This window comes from Arvicola amphibius, chromosome 10 (genome assembly GCF_903992535.2).
Source record: "Arvicola amphibius chromosome 10, mArvAmp1.2, whole genome shotgun sequence".
In the NCBI taxonomy this organism is placed as follows: Eukaryota; Metazoa; Chordata; class Mammalia; order Rodentia; family Cricetidae; genus Arvicola; species Arvicola amphibius.
Genome location: NC_052056.1, coordinates 57,223,337 through 57,239,341, shown reverse-complemented (window position 1 = coordinate 57,239,341; position 16,005 = coordinate 57,223,337). Strand labels below are relative to the sequence as shown.

At 41.1% G+C, this 16,005-nt stretch overlaps 1 protein-coding gene and 1 pseudogene across 1 annotated transcript; both read left to right on the top strand.

The window, feature by feature from the left end:
• Window positions 1–463: 463 nt before the first annotated feature.
• On the top strand, window positions 464–12,672 carry LOC119824258 (zinc finger protein 120-like). The gene is made up of 3 exons (XM_042055819.1): window positions 464–653; window positions 738–1,397; window positions 12,542–12,672. The coding sequence occupies exons 1-3, from the start codon at window positions 464–466 to the stop codon at window positions 12,670–12,672; spliced, it is 981 nt and encodes a 326-aa protein (XP_041911753.1).
• Window positions 12,673–12,929: 257 nt separating this feature from the next.
• LOC119825381 lies at window positions 12,930–13,312 on the top strand (annotated as a pseudogene).
• The last annotated feature ends 2,693 nt before the right edge of the window (window positions 13,313–16,005 follow it).

Sequence of the window (16,005 nt, the reverse complement as noted above, 5' to 3'; positions counted from 1 at the left end):
AGTCAACATTTCAATTCAGTGAAAGCCTTTAGATAAAACAGGCTGTGTCTGACTTAGCATATGCTGAGGCCCTGGGTTCAGTCTCCGAAGCCATGAGGGGTGGAGGGTAACTGATGATTTTTACTACCAAAGCCAAGGCGACTCTTTGGAGCAGAGCAGAAAATACTTGCCGGAGCTTGCTGAGTCTAGTTGTGACATTTATAAGGTGACATTTTCACCTTGTCCTCAAATGAGCCAATTATTTGGTGGTTCAATTTCTTTCTTTTTCTTTCTTTTTTGGACTGTCCTCCAATAAAATGCAAAAAATCAGCACAAAGATACGCAGTGCAGGGCTCTTCCGGGCAGCCACGTGCAGACTCGGCTTTGCAGAGGAGCTGTCTTAAGTGGTTTCCTGTGCTGTGGTGAATTTGCCGCTGCTGGCAGGTGATGAACTGAAAGCTTTGGCGAGCTGGGGATCAACAACATGAAGGCAGTGACCTATGATGATGTGCATATCAACTTCACTCGGGAAGAGTGGGATTTGCTGGATCCTTCCCAGAAGAATCTCTACAAAGATGTGATGCTGGAGACCTACAGGAACCTCGCTTCTGTAGGATGCATTTGGGAAGACTGTAATACTAAAGAACATTGTTTATTTTCTAGAAGACATAAAAGGATTGGAAGAATTCAAACTGGAGAGAAACTTTCAGTATATATTCAATGTGGTAAACCCTTGACATATGACAGTCACGTAAAATGGAATGAAAGAACACAGACTGGAGAGAAACCCTATGAATGTAATCAGTGTGGTAAGGCCTTTGCACAACACAGTCATCTTCAAAGCCATAAAAGAATACATACTGGAGAGAAACCCTATGAATGTAATCAGTGTGGTAAGGCCTTTGCACAATCTAGTCCTCTTCAAAGGCATAAAAGAACACACACTGGAGAGAAACCCTATGAATGTAATCAGTGTGGTAAGACCTTTTCAGTTCATAGTACTCTTCAAAACCATAAAAGAACACATACTGGAGAGAAACCCTATGAATGTAATCACTGTGGAAAGGCCTTTGCACAGTACAGTGCTCTTCAATGCCATAAAAGAACACACACTGGAGAAAAACCATATGCGTGTGATCAGTGCGGTAAGGCCTTTGCAGCTCACAGCAATCTTCAGATCCATAAAGAAACACATACTGGAAAGAAACCCTATGAATGTAATCACTGTGGGAAGGCCTTTGCACAGTACAATGGTCTTCAACATCATAAAAAAACACATACTGGAGAGAAGCCCTATGAATGTAATCAGTGTGGGAAGGCCTTTGCAGTTCACAGGACTCTTCAAGTGCATAAAAGAACACACACTGGAGAGAAACCATATGAATGTAATGAGTGTGGGAAGGCATTTGCAGCTTCTGGTAATCTTAAAATGCATAAAAGATCTCACCCTAGATAGAAACACTTTGAAGGGTATCAGTGTGGTAAGAGCTTTGCACAGCACAGTGATCTTCAAATGCATAAAAGAACATACAAAAGAGAGAAACCCCTTGGATGTATTCAGTGTGGTAAAGCCTTTGCAGATGACAGTAATCTTCCAAGGCCTAAAAACAGTATGAATGAAATCAGTGTGATAACGCCTTTTCATGTCTCATTCATCTTCAAGTGCATAAATGTACACATATAGGAGAAAAACCATGGATAGAATCTATGTGGTAAATCCTTTGTCACAATAATTTACAAATACATTAAATAAACCATTGAGGAAGGAACTATAATTTTAATAAATGTAGTCTTCAAAAACATGACAAAAATCATAGTGCAGCGAAATTCTATAAATAAACTTTTTTGTGTAATCAATCTGAGAAAGCTTTTGAAAATTACAATAGCCTTTATGTACCTGAAGAACAACCCGAGGGCTTATTCTAAATTATTTTTCAAGATCGTAAGCAAATACACTTACAATCAAACAACTAACAGCATTCATTCTGTAGAAAAAATTTGATAGTATCAATAATCTATTGAATATAATACCTTTTTTTTGCACAAGCAAACTAATGGACAAAACGTAATTATTGAATTTATGCTGACCTGTGGGCAAGAGAAAGAGCCAGTCAAAGAATCACACCGTGGTACTGAAATGAGATCCAAAGGAAACACTTTGTCCCTGAATCTTGAGCTACTTATAGAGACAACATCACCCTGAAGACAGAGTCAAAAGCCAGTGAAAGAAATACACTTTGGCTCTCAAACTAGAGCTAAAGAAACAACTCTACGAAAAACAAAAACAAAAAACAAGAAGCCGGGCGCTGGTGGCACACACCTGTAATCCCAGCACTCGGGAGGCATAGGCAGGTGGATCTCTGAGTTCGAGGCCAGCCTGGTCTACAAGAGCTAGTTCCAGGACAGGCTCTAGAAACTACAGGGAAACCCTGTCTCAAAAACAAAAACAAAAACAAAAAAAGAAACACACTCTACCCTTGTCCAACTGAGCACAAAACCAACCAATCTCTGAGCACAAAATCCAGCCCATGTCTCAGCTTGTTCAACTCAGGGATTGAGATCTGACCAGTTTCCACCTTCAAAATCTCCTTAGAAGAGATTCTTTCACTGGAATGGATCAGAAACTCCCTAGTGGAGTTGAATTGAGATATAATTGATACTTCTACTTGGAAACTCATTTAGCCCAGAGGAGCACAGCAGCAATGGACACCTCTTTTGAAGCACTCCGTTAGGGGAGTGGAGCAGATCAGTAACAGACATGTCTGCTGGGAAACTCTTAGAAGAATGGAGCAGATCTCAGCTGGGATGGCTCTCTGTCAGAGAGGAACATTATTGCCTCATCCAGTGTGGTGCCCTTCTCTTCAGAACTGTAGGTGTTTCCTGACTTCAGGCAGTAAGGGTACCTTTCCCTCCAGAACTGTAACTCTTGTGCTATGAATCTGAATGATAATGAAACCCTTTTAGATTGTATACTTCTCTTCAATTGCAAGGCAAAAGTAATTCAGGTATAAATATTTAAGGATGTGTAATCACTCCTTTTTTGTTGTTATATCTCTATTTCAAATTATAAATGCATTTAATTTGGCCCTTGGTCCTTGAAGATAAAAGGATCACCATGAAAGTTCCATGGCAAAAATTGTCAGACATGGCACCTGAAGCAAGAGCTAAAGAACTCACATCCTTAATCTCCTGCATGAAACAGAGAGTGGGAACTGGAACTGGTGTATGGATGTAAATTCTCACAGCCTACTCTCAGTGACATATTTCCTTCAGCATGTCCTAAATCTTCCCAAATGATACCACCAAATTAGAAGGACTTAATTTCTCTTACTCCAAGCTTAAATTTGCTTTCTCTTTCATGAACCATTTCATGAAGAAAAACTTTGTAAGTGAGCTGTCAGATGCCTCAACTCCTCATGTAGAGTGATGAATGCTTACAGGAGAAATATGTTCATGAGTGAAAACTGATTAAAAAGTTGTTTTACTTGTAATTATGTGGTTGTGTGTGTATGTGTGTCTATTTGAATATGCATTCTGTATCTTGAGAAAAGTATCACTTCTTGTAGCAGGAATTACAGGAAGATGTTAAAAATTTGACCCTAGTCTTGGGAATGAACATTTCTTAGTCACCTCGCCATGACTCTAGTGCTATAAATGTTTTAAATTCTATTTAGGTCAGTTTTAAGTCTGCAATAGGAACAAACTCATAAAGAAGACATTCCTATTCATGAAAAAATTCTGTTAATGACATTAAACATCACAGATTTTTTTAGCTTCAAGAAAAACTGTTTTTCATCATAGCATTAAAGGAAGTAAATTACATACCATGTTCATTCAAGACTGATGGAGGAGATCATTGTATTGTGGATTCTATTTTAAAATATTTGAGGGAGTCACTAAAGTGTGCTGTGTGCATGGCAAATCCATTTAGTGAAGTTCATTTTGTAGACCTTATATTCCTTCTATGACGTTTGTTCATATTCTGTTTTGTCTGTACCTAGTGGTAGGTATTTTTCTTCTGTAATGTATACAATGGAGCCTCCATCATAAAATTTTCCTATTGGCTATTGAAACATCAGGCCATGTTTGAGCATGCTTTACACATAAGGGTGGTGGTTTGTGTTCCTGGGTTGATTTTCATGTTTTCACAAATTCCCTTGAGATTTTGTTGTTATTCATCTGACTTTGGATGTCAGTAATGATTCAGGGATACATTTGAACTCATGGTGCTCATTTGTCTTACGCTTGAGTACAAGTCCAAGGGTAGATGATGAACTCAAGTGTGCTGTGTTTTCCAGAGAATTTAACAATGTAAATGTTAAAATGACTGATAAAAGAAATTATAAGAAAAAAAATCAGCACAAATCACAAGGTCACTCTGATTCTTTTAGGTCTCCTAGTGTAAGCTTTGCTAATACAATGCTAAATTCTCCATCCAGAAGCATTCCCATCTACTAGTTTTGTAACACGCATGATGTCAAACTGAGCATGCTCAGCAGTGTGCACCCCTGATGGGGAGTCTTTCCTGTGTAAGCGTGCATTTGTTTTCCCAATACATGCCCCTTGCCATCCTGGTTTGGGGAGGCCCTGCTTGACAAATTCTCTCCTTACTTATTCAGAGTCTGTCTTCATTCTTTGAGCTCTTGGCTATGCCTATGGGCTCTGTTCTCACCAAAGGGTGGGCCTACTGTGCTTGGTCAAGGAAACACTTAGTCCTCTTTCTTTGCTACTGTCAAGAACAAAATTACAGGGCCAGGGAGAAGGCTGAGTGTGAAGCCGACTTACTGTTAAGCCTACGGACCTGAGTAGATGGTCCCACATGGAGGCTGACACCAGTGGATTGTCCTCTGACCTCAGCATGCTCCCTATGGCATGTGTACACACACACACAGGCACACACACGCACACACACACATGCACAGGCACACACACACAGGCACACACACATGCACAGACACACAGACGCACAGGCACACACACACACACTTCTAAAAATTTAATTTTAAAAAAAGAACAAAATTACATCAGTTTATTTTATGATTCTAAAATCGGGTAACACTTTGTTGTATAAAGTAAAATAAATAACCCCCTGGTAAAGGTTGGTTTTGTAAGAAGAAAGGAGTGAGAAAGAAAAGAAGAACTCAAAGGGAAAAGTGGATTGGTCATTTCAGTGTTCCTTTCCTTGTACAGCTGTGACAGGAAGAGACACCAATGGACAGCTAACTGCTTGGTTACCAGGTTACCAGATTAGTCCAGGTTAGCCTCTGCGTATAAAGATTAAAGCAGAGGGACCTTAAATCTATCCTGTCTTAGTAAATCCAAAATTTTATACCTAACTTACTTTCTATTATATCTAAGAAAAACTACAACTATATCTAGTCTTCAACTCCATCAAAGGCACCAGCAGGATATACTATTATTTAAATAAACAAAGAGTGCACTGCAAATGACTTCTAAAATCTCTAGAAATGACAGAGACATAGCCCAAAGTTCCCTTGCATAGTTGGGGCATCCATCTTCAGCCTACAGGTCTCTAGTGTCTGGCAGACTTTTCAATGAAGCAGGAAATTTGAAAGACTGTCTCACCTATATTGGCAGTTTGTCAGTCACTTTCCTCTGTGTCTTGTAGAATGTCTGGCAGTTTCTTCTGTGAAGCAAGAACCCTGAATGACCATTCCACCTTGCTTTGACAAAGTTTGCAGCAGTCACTTTCTTGTGGGTCCTACATGTCCAGTCTGCGCAGCACATAGTCAGCAGTCAAAGGCAAGAGTAGTTTCTCTGCTCAGTGGCTAGCCTTGCCACAATGACAGCAAACTCCATAAGGAGTTTCTTCAATGCCCTTATCTTTTCAGAAGAAGATAAGTTGGTGCTGCCAGGAGCAGATATGTCTCATTGTCATGAAAAACTTAAAATTAACAAAACATTTTAAATTCCATATTCTATAGGTCTTTGAAGTATTTGAAGACCATCTATCTAAAATATACCTCTATATGATCTAGAAAACATACCTAGCATATCTACAAATTTGATTGTTATAGATGACTAACTACTGACCTGTGTTTCTTGATTATCCTAAATAGTTCATAATAAAAGTTTTCAAAAACTAGAACTTTACCATATTTTTTTTTAATTTTTATTTTTCGAGACAGGGTTTCTCTGTGTAGCTTTGGAAACTGTCCTTTTAACTTGTTCTGCAGACCAGGTTAACTTCAAACCCACTGAGATCTGCCTGCCTCTGCCTCCTGAGTGCTGGAATTAAAGATGTGTGCCACCACCACCCGGCTTTACCTTGCTGTGTGTATCCTGTCACTTTAATAAAACACTAATTGGCCAGTAGCCAGGCAGTAGAGGTGAGGCAATGAGAACAGGAGAATTCTGGGAAGAGGAAAGGATCAGTTTGCAGTAGTCACCCAGACACAGAGGAAGCAAGACGAGAACACCTCACTGATAAAAAAAAAAAAAAAGGTACCAAGCCATGTGGCAAACACAGAATACAATTATGGGTTACTATAAATGTAAGATTAGTTAATAAGAAGCCTGAGTTAATAGGCCAACTAGTTTATAATCAATGTAGACCTCTGTGTGTTTCTTTGGGGCTGAACAACTGCAGGACTGGGCAGGAAAGAAACCTCTGTCAACATTACCTTACATTTTAAAATGAACTGCATAGATACAAAACCTTAAACAAGAGCAAAAACATATATACAATATGATGTAACAAAAATAACCTTAAATTGGTATCAACATACCAAATTTTTAAACAAGAGTGGAAGCATTTAACAAATATCCATGACCCACAATATAACCAAAGGCCACCACACCCTCTTTTCTCTTGGGAATGTGGATAACGTGTTCTCTAGACTGCTTCCTGCTGAATATGGGTGAAGTACTTTTAGGGTCCCAGAGAGAAAATTTGAGATAATAGCCAAGTCCTGGGAAGAACAGTTATAACCTCCTTAGACTTGACAGTGGATATCTGTCAAATTTAAGGAGTCTCACCACTTGGTGACTCATCTGTAACTCCACTGCCAGAGTAGGACCTGCCTCCCTCTTCTGACCTCTATGGGCACTGCACATACATAGTGCAAGTGCATAGATATACACATACACATGAAATAAAAATAAATAGATTCAAAATCTAACCGTCAGCCAGGTGGTGGTGCATGCCTTTAATCCCAGCACTTGGGAGGCAGAGGCAGGTGGATCTGTATGAGTTAGGGGTTAGCCTGGTCTACAGGAGCTAGTTCCAGGACAGGCTCCAAAGCTACAGAGAAAGCTGGTCTCAAAAAACAACTACCACCACCACAACAACAAAAACCTGTCTTCAGATGGGCTGACTCATGCTAGCCTTCTGCTGTCTCAACATAGCTGTCTGAAGGTAAAGTTATCATACAATGATTTTAAACACCTCGATCGTTAAGCTCTTGAATAGGATTCTACTCAGCCTATCTTTTGCAGTACAAAACAGACACCTGAGACTGCCATGTGTTAAAGGTCCTGGTGAGAAACTCCTAATTACTAGATGCCTTATATAACGGCTCCCCACAAGGTCCATGCCCAGGCCCACAGAGTCTGTGGCTATGTTATGTTAATGGCCAGGAGTAACTAGGTTGCCTATGGAACTCAGATTGTTTGTCTGATGACCCCAAGACCAACAGTGTGTCCTGGATTGTTGGAGTGGGCCCGGTGTAATCTTCAGGGTTCCTTCACCCAACAGAAGGAAGCAGACAGTTGAAGTTAGGGTGAGAGAGGTGAAGATGGCGTTCTGCTGGCTCTGGTGGAAGTAACCAGAAGTCAAGGAAAACGGACTCTGGGAAAGAAGCCAGTGTCTCTGTCTCCAGCCTTCTGGCACTATGATGTAATCCAGGGGACCCACATGGATTTCCGACCTCCAGATGTGTGACTGACACATCTGTGTCATGTGAAGTGTCTGTGTCTGTGGTAACACACTATAGCAACAACAGGAAACCATTACACTTACCCTGTCTGGGTCTCAGCTTTCTCGTGTGTGGGTGTAGGTTCCCTGATCTGACAGTCAATGGTTGCAAGTCTTCCTGAGCCATGAAAGAATTGTTCAAACCAAAAGACTGTGGGTTCAAACCACGGCCACTTCTGAAAAACCTCATATGCTGCTCGGAACTGGCAGTCATGCAATTAAACACTGCAAAGGAAACTCTGATAAAACAAAGATAACAACATATTAAAAGGACAGCGGACCAGGTCTCCTTTAAAAGAGATACATATATCCAACAGACATAGATAATTACCTCCTTTAAAAGAGATACATATATCCACACAGACATAGATAATTACCACCTTTAAAAGAGATACTTATAACCATACAAACATAGATAATTATCCGCCCTCTGAGTACTGGAGTTATGTGGGGGGTCTGTCTGTCTGTCTGTCTATGTCTGTATGTGTGAAGGCCTTTCTTGGGGCTAAAGAGGTAGTTCAACAATTAAAAGCCCTTACTACTCTTGCAGAAGACCCAGGTTTAATTTCTAGTACCCACATCTGTATCTTCACTTACAGAATATCTGTTGCCGCTGCTGACCTCCTCAGGCTCCTACACACATGTGACGCACATACATACACTTAGATGTATATAAACACATAAAATACATATATTTTGAAGATTACATATTAATGTCGTGACTATTTTAGTGTGGTAGCACACTTACCTATCAAGGGTTACACCTTGCCAGGGAGTGATGATTCATGCCATTGAACCTAATACTTGGAAGGCAGAGGTAGTTGGGTCTCTGTGAGTTCAAGGCCAACCTGATCTACAGACAGAGAAATCCGATCCCCCAAAACAAAAACAAACAAACAAAAGTTATGCCTTGGTTTAATGCCTTGGTTTGATCTCCAGCACTGTGATAAAGAAAAAATAAATGAAATAAAAACTCTTTTAGATGACACGACTCTCAAGGGACTTGGCATCAGCAAACGTGACTCACTGTACTTGCACTGGAGAAATGCAAATGCGCCCTTTAAAGGCTGGGTATTTTTTTGAAATTTTATTTATTCTATTTTAATTTTTGAGTAGGGAATTTTTGTCTGCAAGTATGTCTGTGCACCAAAATGTATAAATATTAAAATATATATATATAGGAAATATATAATAATTGCTTGATCTGAACGGAGGTTCAGAGGTCCTTGTCGCACAGTCTGCTTCAGTGTTTGGGAATTCTACAATAGAACTAGAGGGAAGGGAGTGGAGGAATGGCCCAGAGGTTAAGTGGTCTGTGGCTCTGGCGGAGGCCCAGGGTTTCCTTCCCATCATGCATGCCTGGCAGCTCACAACCACCCGCAAATTCAGCTCCAGGGCATCTGACACCCTATTCTGGCCTCAGGTACCTGCAAACAATCTGAGCGTGCACTCACGTCACAAACACATACATACATACTGTACATGTCTTAGGGAAAAAACTGTGGGATGTGCAACATACAACATACACTTGTATGAAAACTTAAAAGCTAAGGGAATTTGTTTTCAAAACTGTAAGGAATTATTCAATTCTTGTTCAAAACTTCACAGTGTAATTTCAATTCCCTTTATAAATAAAGTTTTTTCCTTTTTTTTTTTTGGTTTTTCGAGACAGGGTTTCTCTGTGGCTTTGGAGCCTGTCCTGGAACTAGCTCTTGTAGACCAGGCTGGTCTCGAACTCACAGAGATCTGCCTGCCTCTGCCTCCCGAGTGCTGGGATTAAAGGCGTGCGCCACCACCGCCCAGCTAAAGTTTTCCTTTTTAAAATTAATTGTATCCCCCAAGACTGTAAAAGATAGAGAAATAGCTGGGCAGTGGTGGCACATGCCTTTAATACCAGCACTCAGGACACAGAGGCAGGGGGATCTCTGTGAGTCCGAGGCCAGCCTGGTCTACAGAGCTAGTTCCAGGACAGACCTACAGAGAACAGAGAAACTCTGTCTTGAGAAACAAAAAGAAAGAAAGAAAGAAAGAAAGGAAGGAAGGAAGGAAAGGAAAGGAAAGGAAAGGAAAGGAAAGGAAAGGAAAGGAAAGGAAAGGAAAGGAAAGGAAAGGAAAGGAAAGGAAAGGAGAAAGAAAAAAGAAAGAAAAATAATAAGAAATAAAATTATTATCAGGGCCGGTAAGATAGTTCAGTGGTAGAGAGCTTGCTTACTACATCTAAGGACCTCATTTCAATTGCCAGTGCCCCCCCCCAAAAAAAGGGGAAAAATAATTGCAGTAACTCTAGTTCATGTCAAATGGGATCCCATGTAAAACAGCTACATTTCCAGTTAGAAAGCTTCTAGGCACAGGGTGATGTCATTCTATGAATCAGTGGGAAACGGCTACCCTCCAGCTGAAGCCCAGCTTGGTAGAGGGGGGATTTTTGGTCTCAGCAAATCATAGATTTCATTTCTTGATTTTGCCAACAAAACAGACAAAAGTGAAACTCTAAAAATAAAAATGGAAACTTATGGACAAATGAAAAAGGTAATCGGGCCATTCCCTACACCCCAACATCCTATATGCTGGAGTAGACAGGAGCCACAAGAAGTTAAGGCTGCCAAGCTTAAAGGTTCAGAGCTAAGCCAACTGGTTCTTGCTAACACATTCCCATAAGAAACTATAAGAGACAATAAAGGAGTAACATCCTAATTATTGTAAGGCTAAGACCCAGTTAGAGAAAGAATGACAGACAGATTTACACACATTTATTTTTATGCTTTTTTTTAAATAAATGATTTTTATTTGTATTTAAACAGTAGCCAGATATGGTGGCACACAACCCTGGAGAGTTGCTCGACATTTAAGAGCACTTGTTTCTCTTGTGAGCACCTCAGTTCAGTTCAAAGCACTTCATCTGTGTCTCCAGTCCCGGGAGCTCTAACGCTCTGCAGGCACCAGGGTTACACGTGGTGCACAAACATATGTACAGGTAAAACACCCATACACATAAGATAACAAAGTAAATACATCTAAAAAATAAGTTTGCCTTCCCATGCCTGGCTTTTAAAAATCATACTAATTATTAAATTAAAAATAATTAATAAAGTTTTAAATGCTCAATCACGTTTTAAATTAATTGCAATTTAAATCTACACTGTCTTTAATACAGGAAACTAATTTGAATGCGAGGTGGAAGTCATAGCCAAGAGATCTGCTACCACCTAGTGGCGCTTATCTGAATTGCAGGAGAAGCCTAAGGTGAGAAATTTCAATGTTTTCCTCTCAGAAATTACTATTTTGTACTATTACATAAAAAACACTGACTTTTCTTGTTCAGGCGAGGGAAAGGAAGTAAGGTGGCAAATGATGGGAATTTTTTTTAAAAATGGACAAAAATCCAATAGAAATACACAAAAGACATGAACAAATAATTTGCAATTACAAAAGAGAAGAAACTATCTATAGAGTGAGCAGATTCCTGTCCCGATGGGCTGAAGGCAGACTTCGGCAATAACTTCTCTGACATTTTTAGACAGGGTCTCTCTGTGTAGCCCTGGGTGTCGTGGAACTCACTATGTAGAGCAGGCTAGCTTGGAACTCACAGAGATCCACCTATCTCTGCCTCCCACATGCTGGGATTAAAGGTGTGTTCTGCCACACCTGGCTCTACTCTACTGCTTCTAAATAAAAAGATTAGAAGTGGCTGGGTAGCAGCCTTAATACATGGGGAAGTGCTTAGTCTTACTGCAACTTCATATGCCAAGTCCTATGGATACTCACCGGAAACATGCCCTTTCGGAAACAGAAATGAAATAATTGGTTGGGGGAAGGGAACAGAGAGAGGAGGAGGAGGGAGGGAATGGGAGGAGAGGAAGAAGGGGACGTTGCAGCCCAGATGTTTACTTAAAAATAAAGTAAATTAAAAGTGGCTGGTCAGCTGGCCCCGTGAGTAAGGCTTTTTCTGCACAGGCATTAGGAGCTGCTTTCTGAGCTCCAGCATTAAGGCTGGGTATAGTAGCACATCTATGACACCAATGCTTTCACAGGGAGGTAGAAGCCCGCAGGTCAGCTGGAGCCCTGTGTTTGGAGGCAAAATGACAGAGATGAGACTCAGAACAAGGTGGATATCAAGGACTAAGGCTTAGGGTTGTCCTCTGACCTCCATACCCAGGCTGCTGTGACATCTGAGGGGATTGGGGAGGATGGGGAGAGATAAACAGTAGCAAGATGCAAGAGCGTCTGATAAGGAGTTGGTTGAAAACATCCCTGTGAAGTGCTTAGGAAAACTGGCAAAGACAGGAAGTTGTAAGACTCCAACCACGGAGTCAGACTATGGGTGAATGAGGGTTGAAACTGAGGTGCGCCCCACTTGCAGTTTTGAGTTTGCATTCCTTTCTAGCCGGCCTTGTATATAATAAAGTAAGCATATGGGCTTATCTCTGAGGAGGGAAAAACCTGGTGTGGAACCTTGTGGTGCTTCAATAATTCTGTGATAGCTCAGCTTCCAAGGGTAAGCCAGGTGCCGATGGCCACTTGGTGACAAGCCTGTCTATCCAAAATCTGTGGAAGATTCTTGCGTGGTAATAAACAGTCTATTATGAAGGCATTTCTCGAGGATTGCAATATGCTTTTATTGGACAGCTCAGAAAATCAATGGTCTTAGGGGTATTAGAGGCAAAGCTAAGAGTATCTTGTTTGGACACAAACTAAAATCTCTGTTAGGAAAGATCTTTGGAGATGGAGAGTATCTCAAGGGTGAGGGGAATGGCTGACATCAGATCATAAGGGTATGGAGCCTGGAAAGCATGGGACACCTTTTACTGATGAGCCATGGGCTGGAATGTAGCGTGGGAAGGGCTTCACTGAAAACATGCTCGCTGTCAGAATCTGAGCTGCTGCCAGACTCTCCACCAAGTTAATAATGCCCCTGGAGATAACTTAAAGAAGTCCGCCTCTTTCCCTAGTGTGTGCTCCATCTGTGTGAGCTAACCTGCCTTTAAGAAACAATGTAACCTTTTTCCAACTTGAGCCTGGCAGAATGGCTCCCCCCAAAAAGGGTGGCGAGACGAAGGGCCGTTCTGCCATCAATGAGGTGGTGACCCGAGGATACACCATCAACTTTCACAAGCACATCCATGGCATGGGCTTCAAGAATTGTGCCCCTAGGGCACTCAAAGAAATCCGAAAATTTGCCATGAAGGAGATGGGGACTTCAGAAGTGTGCATTGATACCAGGCTCAATAAAGCCATCTGGACCAAAGGAATAGGAATGTTCCATACCGTATCCGGGTACGTTTGTTTGGAAAACATATTGATGATGAGGACTCACCAAACAAGCTCTACACATTAGTAATGTATGCAGCTGTTACCACATTCAAAAATCTACAGACAGTCAATATGGATGAGAACTAACCTGATGAATGTCAAATAAATTTGGAGAACTGCCCAAAAAGGAAACAATGTAACCAATCTTACTATGCCCTGCACTCCCCCACGTATTGCTTTTACAATATGCTAAATACATAGCTTTTTAAAAAATATTTATTTGTTTGTTTATGTATGTATGTATGTATGTATTTATTTATTTATTATGTATACAATATTCTGTCTGCGTGTATGCCTACAGGCCAGAAGAGGGCACCAGACCTCATTACAGATGGTTGTGAGCCACCATGTGGTTGCTGGGAATTGAACTCAGGACCTTTGGAAGAGCAGGCAATGCTCTTAACCATTGAGCCATCTCTCCAGCCCCCCTAAATACATAGCTTTAATCTTAAACAATATACCCTTTGGTGGTGGTGGTGGAGGAGGAGGAGGAGGAGGAGGAGGAGGAGGAGGAGATTAGATGCTGAAAGCAGCCAACTGGTTGAAAGCAACCTTAAAGAAAACAAACATCTACTATGATGTTAGAAGAGACACATGGGTACAGGGGATCACACTGTTTGTGGGTTGTGTTACAGTTGTGGGTCAGTTGGGGTTTGTAAAACTCTCTTAACATTTTGCTGTAGAAAGATCCCTCATTCTTTTCCCAAGCCATATTTTCTGTGCTGTTCAAGAAATACAGAGCAAGGCCCTTTGCTAGGGGCAGACAGGCTTTAGACATACACAACAGATAACCACAGATGGCGGACAGACAGAAGAGAGAGGGAAGGAAATGGATAATTCAAATTTAGGCTTATTCTTGGCAAGCCTATTTTTTTCTTAATATGTTTTATTTCTTAATATGGCATCAAACCAAAGTATTTGTGCTCTCAGGGTTTCATTTTCTTTATCTAAACCCTGAGCTGCATGGAGGTGAATTTAAAAATTTAGGAAGAACCAGATAACAAATATATTAAGCTTAACAAGTCATAACACTGTTGCAACTTCTTGGCTTGGCCCTGGAGGACAGAGGCGATGACTGTCAATACATAAGCAAACTGCACAGCTGGTCCCATGAAACTCTGCCTGTGCACACTGAAATTGAAAGTTTACATCTTTTTCATGTTTTATGAAATATTTTTCTTTGAATTTTTTCCCCTACCACTGAAAAATGCCAAAACTGGGGGCAGGAGAGATTGTTTCACTATTAAGATATCTAATGCTCTCGCAGAGGACCCAAGCTCAATTGCCAGAACCCATTATCAAGTGGCTCACAACTGCCTATAACTCCAACTCCAAGGAGTACAAACGCCCTCTTCTGGCCTCCACAAGCACTGCCCTCATATACACAGACACACACATGCACACAGGATTAAAAATCAAGTCTTCAAAATGCAAAACCTAGGGCTAGAAAGATGTCTCAGCAGTTAAGAGCACTGACTGCTCTCTCAGAGGAACACAGTTTGATTCCCAGCACCCATATGGCAGCATGCAACTGTCTGTAGCTCCAGCTCCAGGGGATCTGGCATCCTCACACAGACATACATGTGGGAAAACACTAATATACATGAAATAAATAAATTATAAAATGTAAAACCTGTTCTTAGCTCAAAGAGTTTTTAAAACTAAGGAGCTGGGCTAGATTTCGCTCTAGAGGCAGTTTAAGGCCCAGGGTGAGCAGTTCTCCACCTTGCTATACCTGTGATTTCACTGCTATAGTTTGTCCAGTTAAGGAACATGGGGATTGAACTCCTTTTACTGCATCTCCTCACTTCCTAAACTGCCATTGTATAAGAACAGGAAGTCATCACCTCTGCCATTGTATAAGAACAGGAAGTCATCACCTCTGCCATTGTATAAGAACAGGAAGTCATCACCTCTGCCATTGTATAAGAACAGGAAGTCATCATCACCTCTCATCTATGGCGGCATTAGTTTTAGAGAGGTCGTCTGAACTCTTGCTGAGATTGCCGTCTCACATCTGAGAGTCACCACCTTTCAGGTGTTGAGAATCAAACATTTCCAGTGGTAAAACCCTGCTTTGTACAGTTGAAGATTATGAGTTTTCTAGGAACTCTGTAGATGAAGACAATTGATTAACAGACTTCTTAGAACAGCAAGTTCCAGCTAAGACCTCCGCCTGACTTCCCCTTGGGTCTGTCTTTTGTCTATATTAGTGGTTCTCAACCTGTGAGCCATGACGGCTTTGGGGGTTAAATGACCTTTTCACAGGGGTCGCCTAAGATCATCTGCATATATGATATTTACATTATGATTCATAACCATGGCAAAACCGCATTCATGAAGTAGCAACAAAAATAACTTTATGGTTAAGGGGTCACCACAACATGAGGAACTGTTTTAAAGGGTCAAAACATCAGGAAGGTGGAGAACCACTGGTCTATATGATCAAAATACAAAAATAAGAGAAGGATCATGGTCCACACCTTGCTCTCCACTCCGGTTTGCCAGCAATCACAAAAGCCTGCTTTCAACCGAGATCTGAGCTACCCCACAGTATACTGATCAGAATAGACACAGGGTCGAGATAATGGGAACATATGCTTCTGCTAAGAGTGTGCAAAATGTCTAAATTGTAAACAGGTGGGAGCTAGCAGCGACCAAAGACACAGCACTTCTCCTAGGATTGATTGTAAATGCTCCATCTCCACAAAGCACGTTTCACTGTTCATTAGGAAGGAGGAATGCTAGGCTCGTGCACACCAAATGCCCAACGTGAGACC

Coding starts and splice junctions, on each gene's coding strand:
- LOC119824258 (XM_042055819.1), top strand. CDS start 464: ATGAAGGCAGTGACCTATGATGATGTGCATATCAACTTCACTCGGGAA. Junction 654..737: donor ATTTTCTAGAAGACATAAAA/GGATTGGAAGAA, acceptor GTCACGTAAAAT/GGAATGAAAGAACACAGACT. Junction 1,398..12,541: donor GAAGGCATTTGCAGCTTCTG/GTAATCTTAAAA, acceptor TTTATTGGACAG/CTCAGAAAATCAATGGTCTT.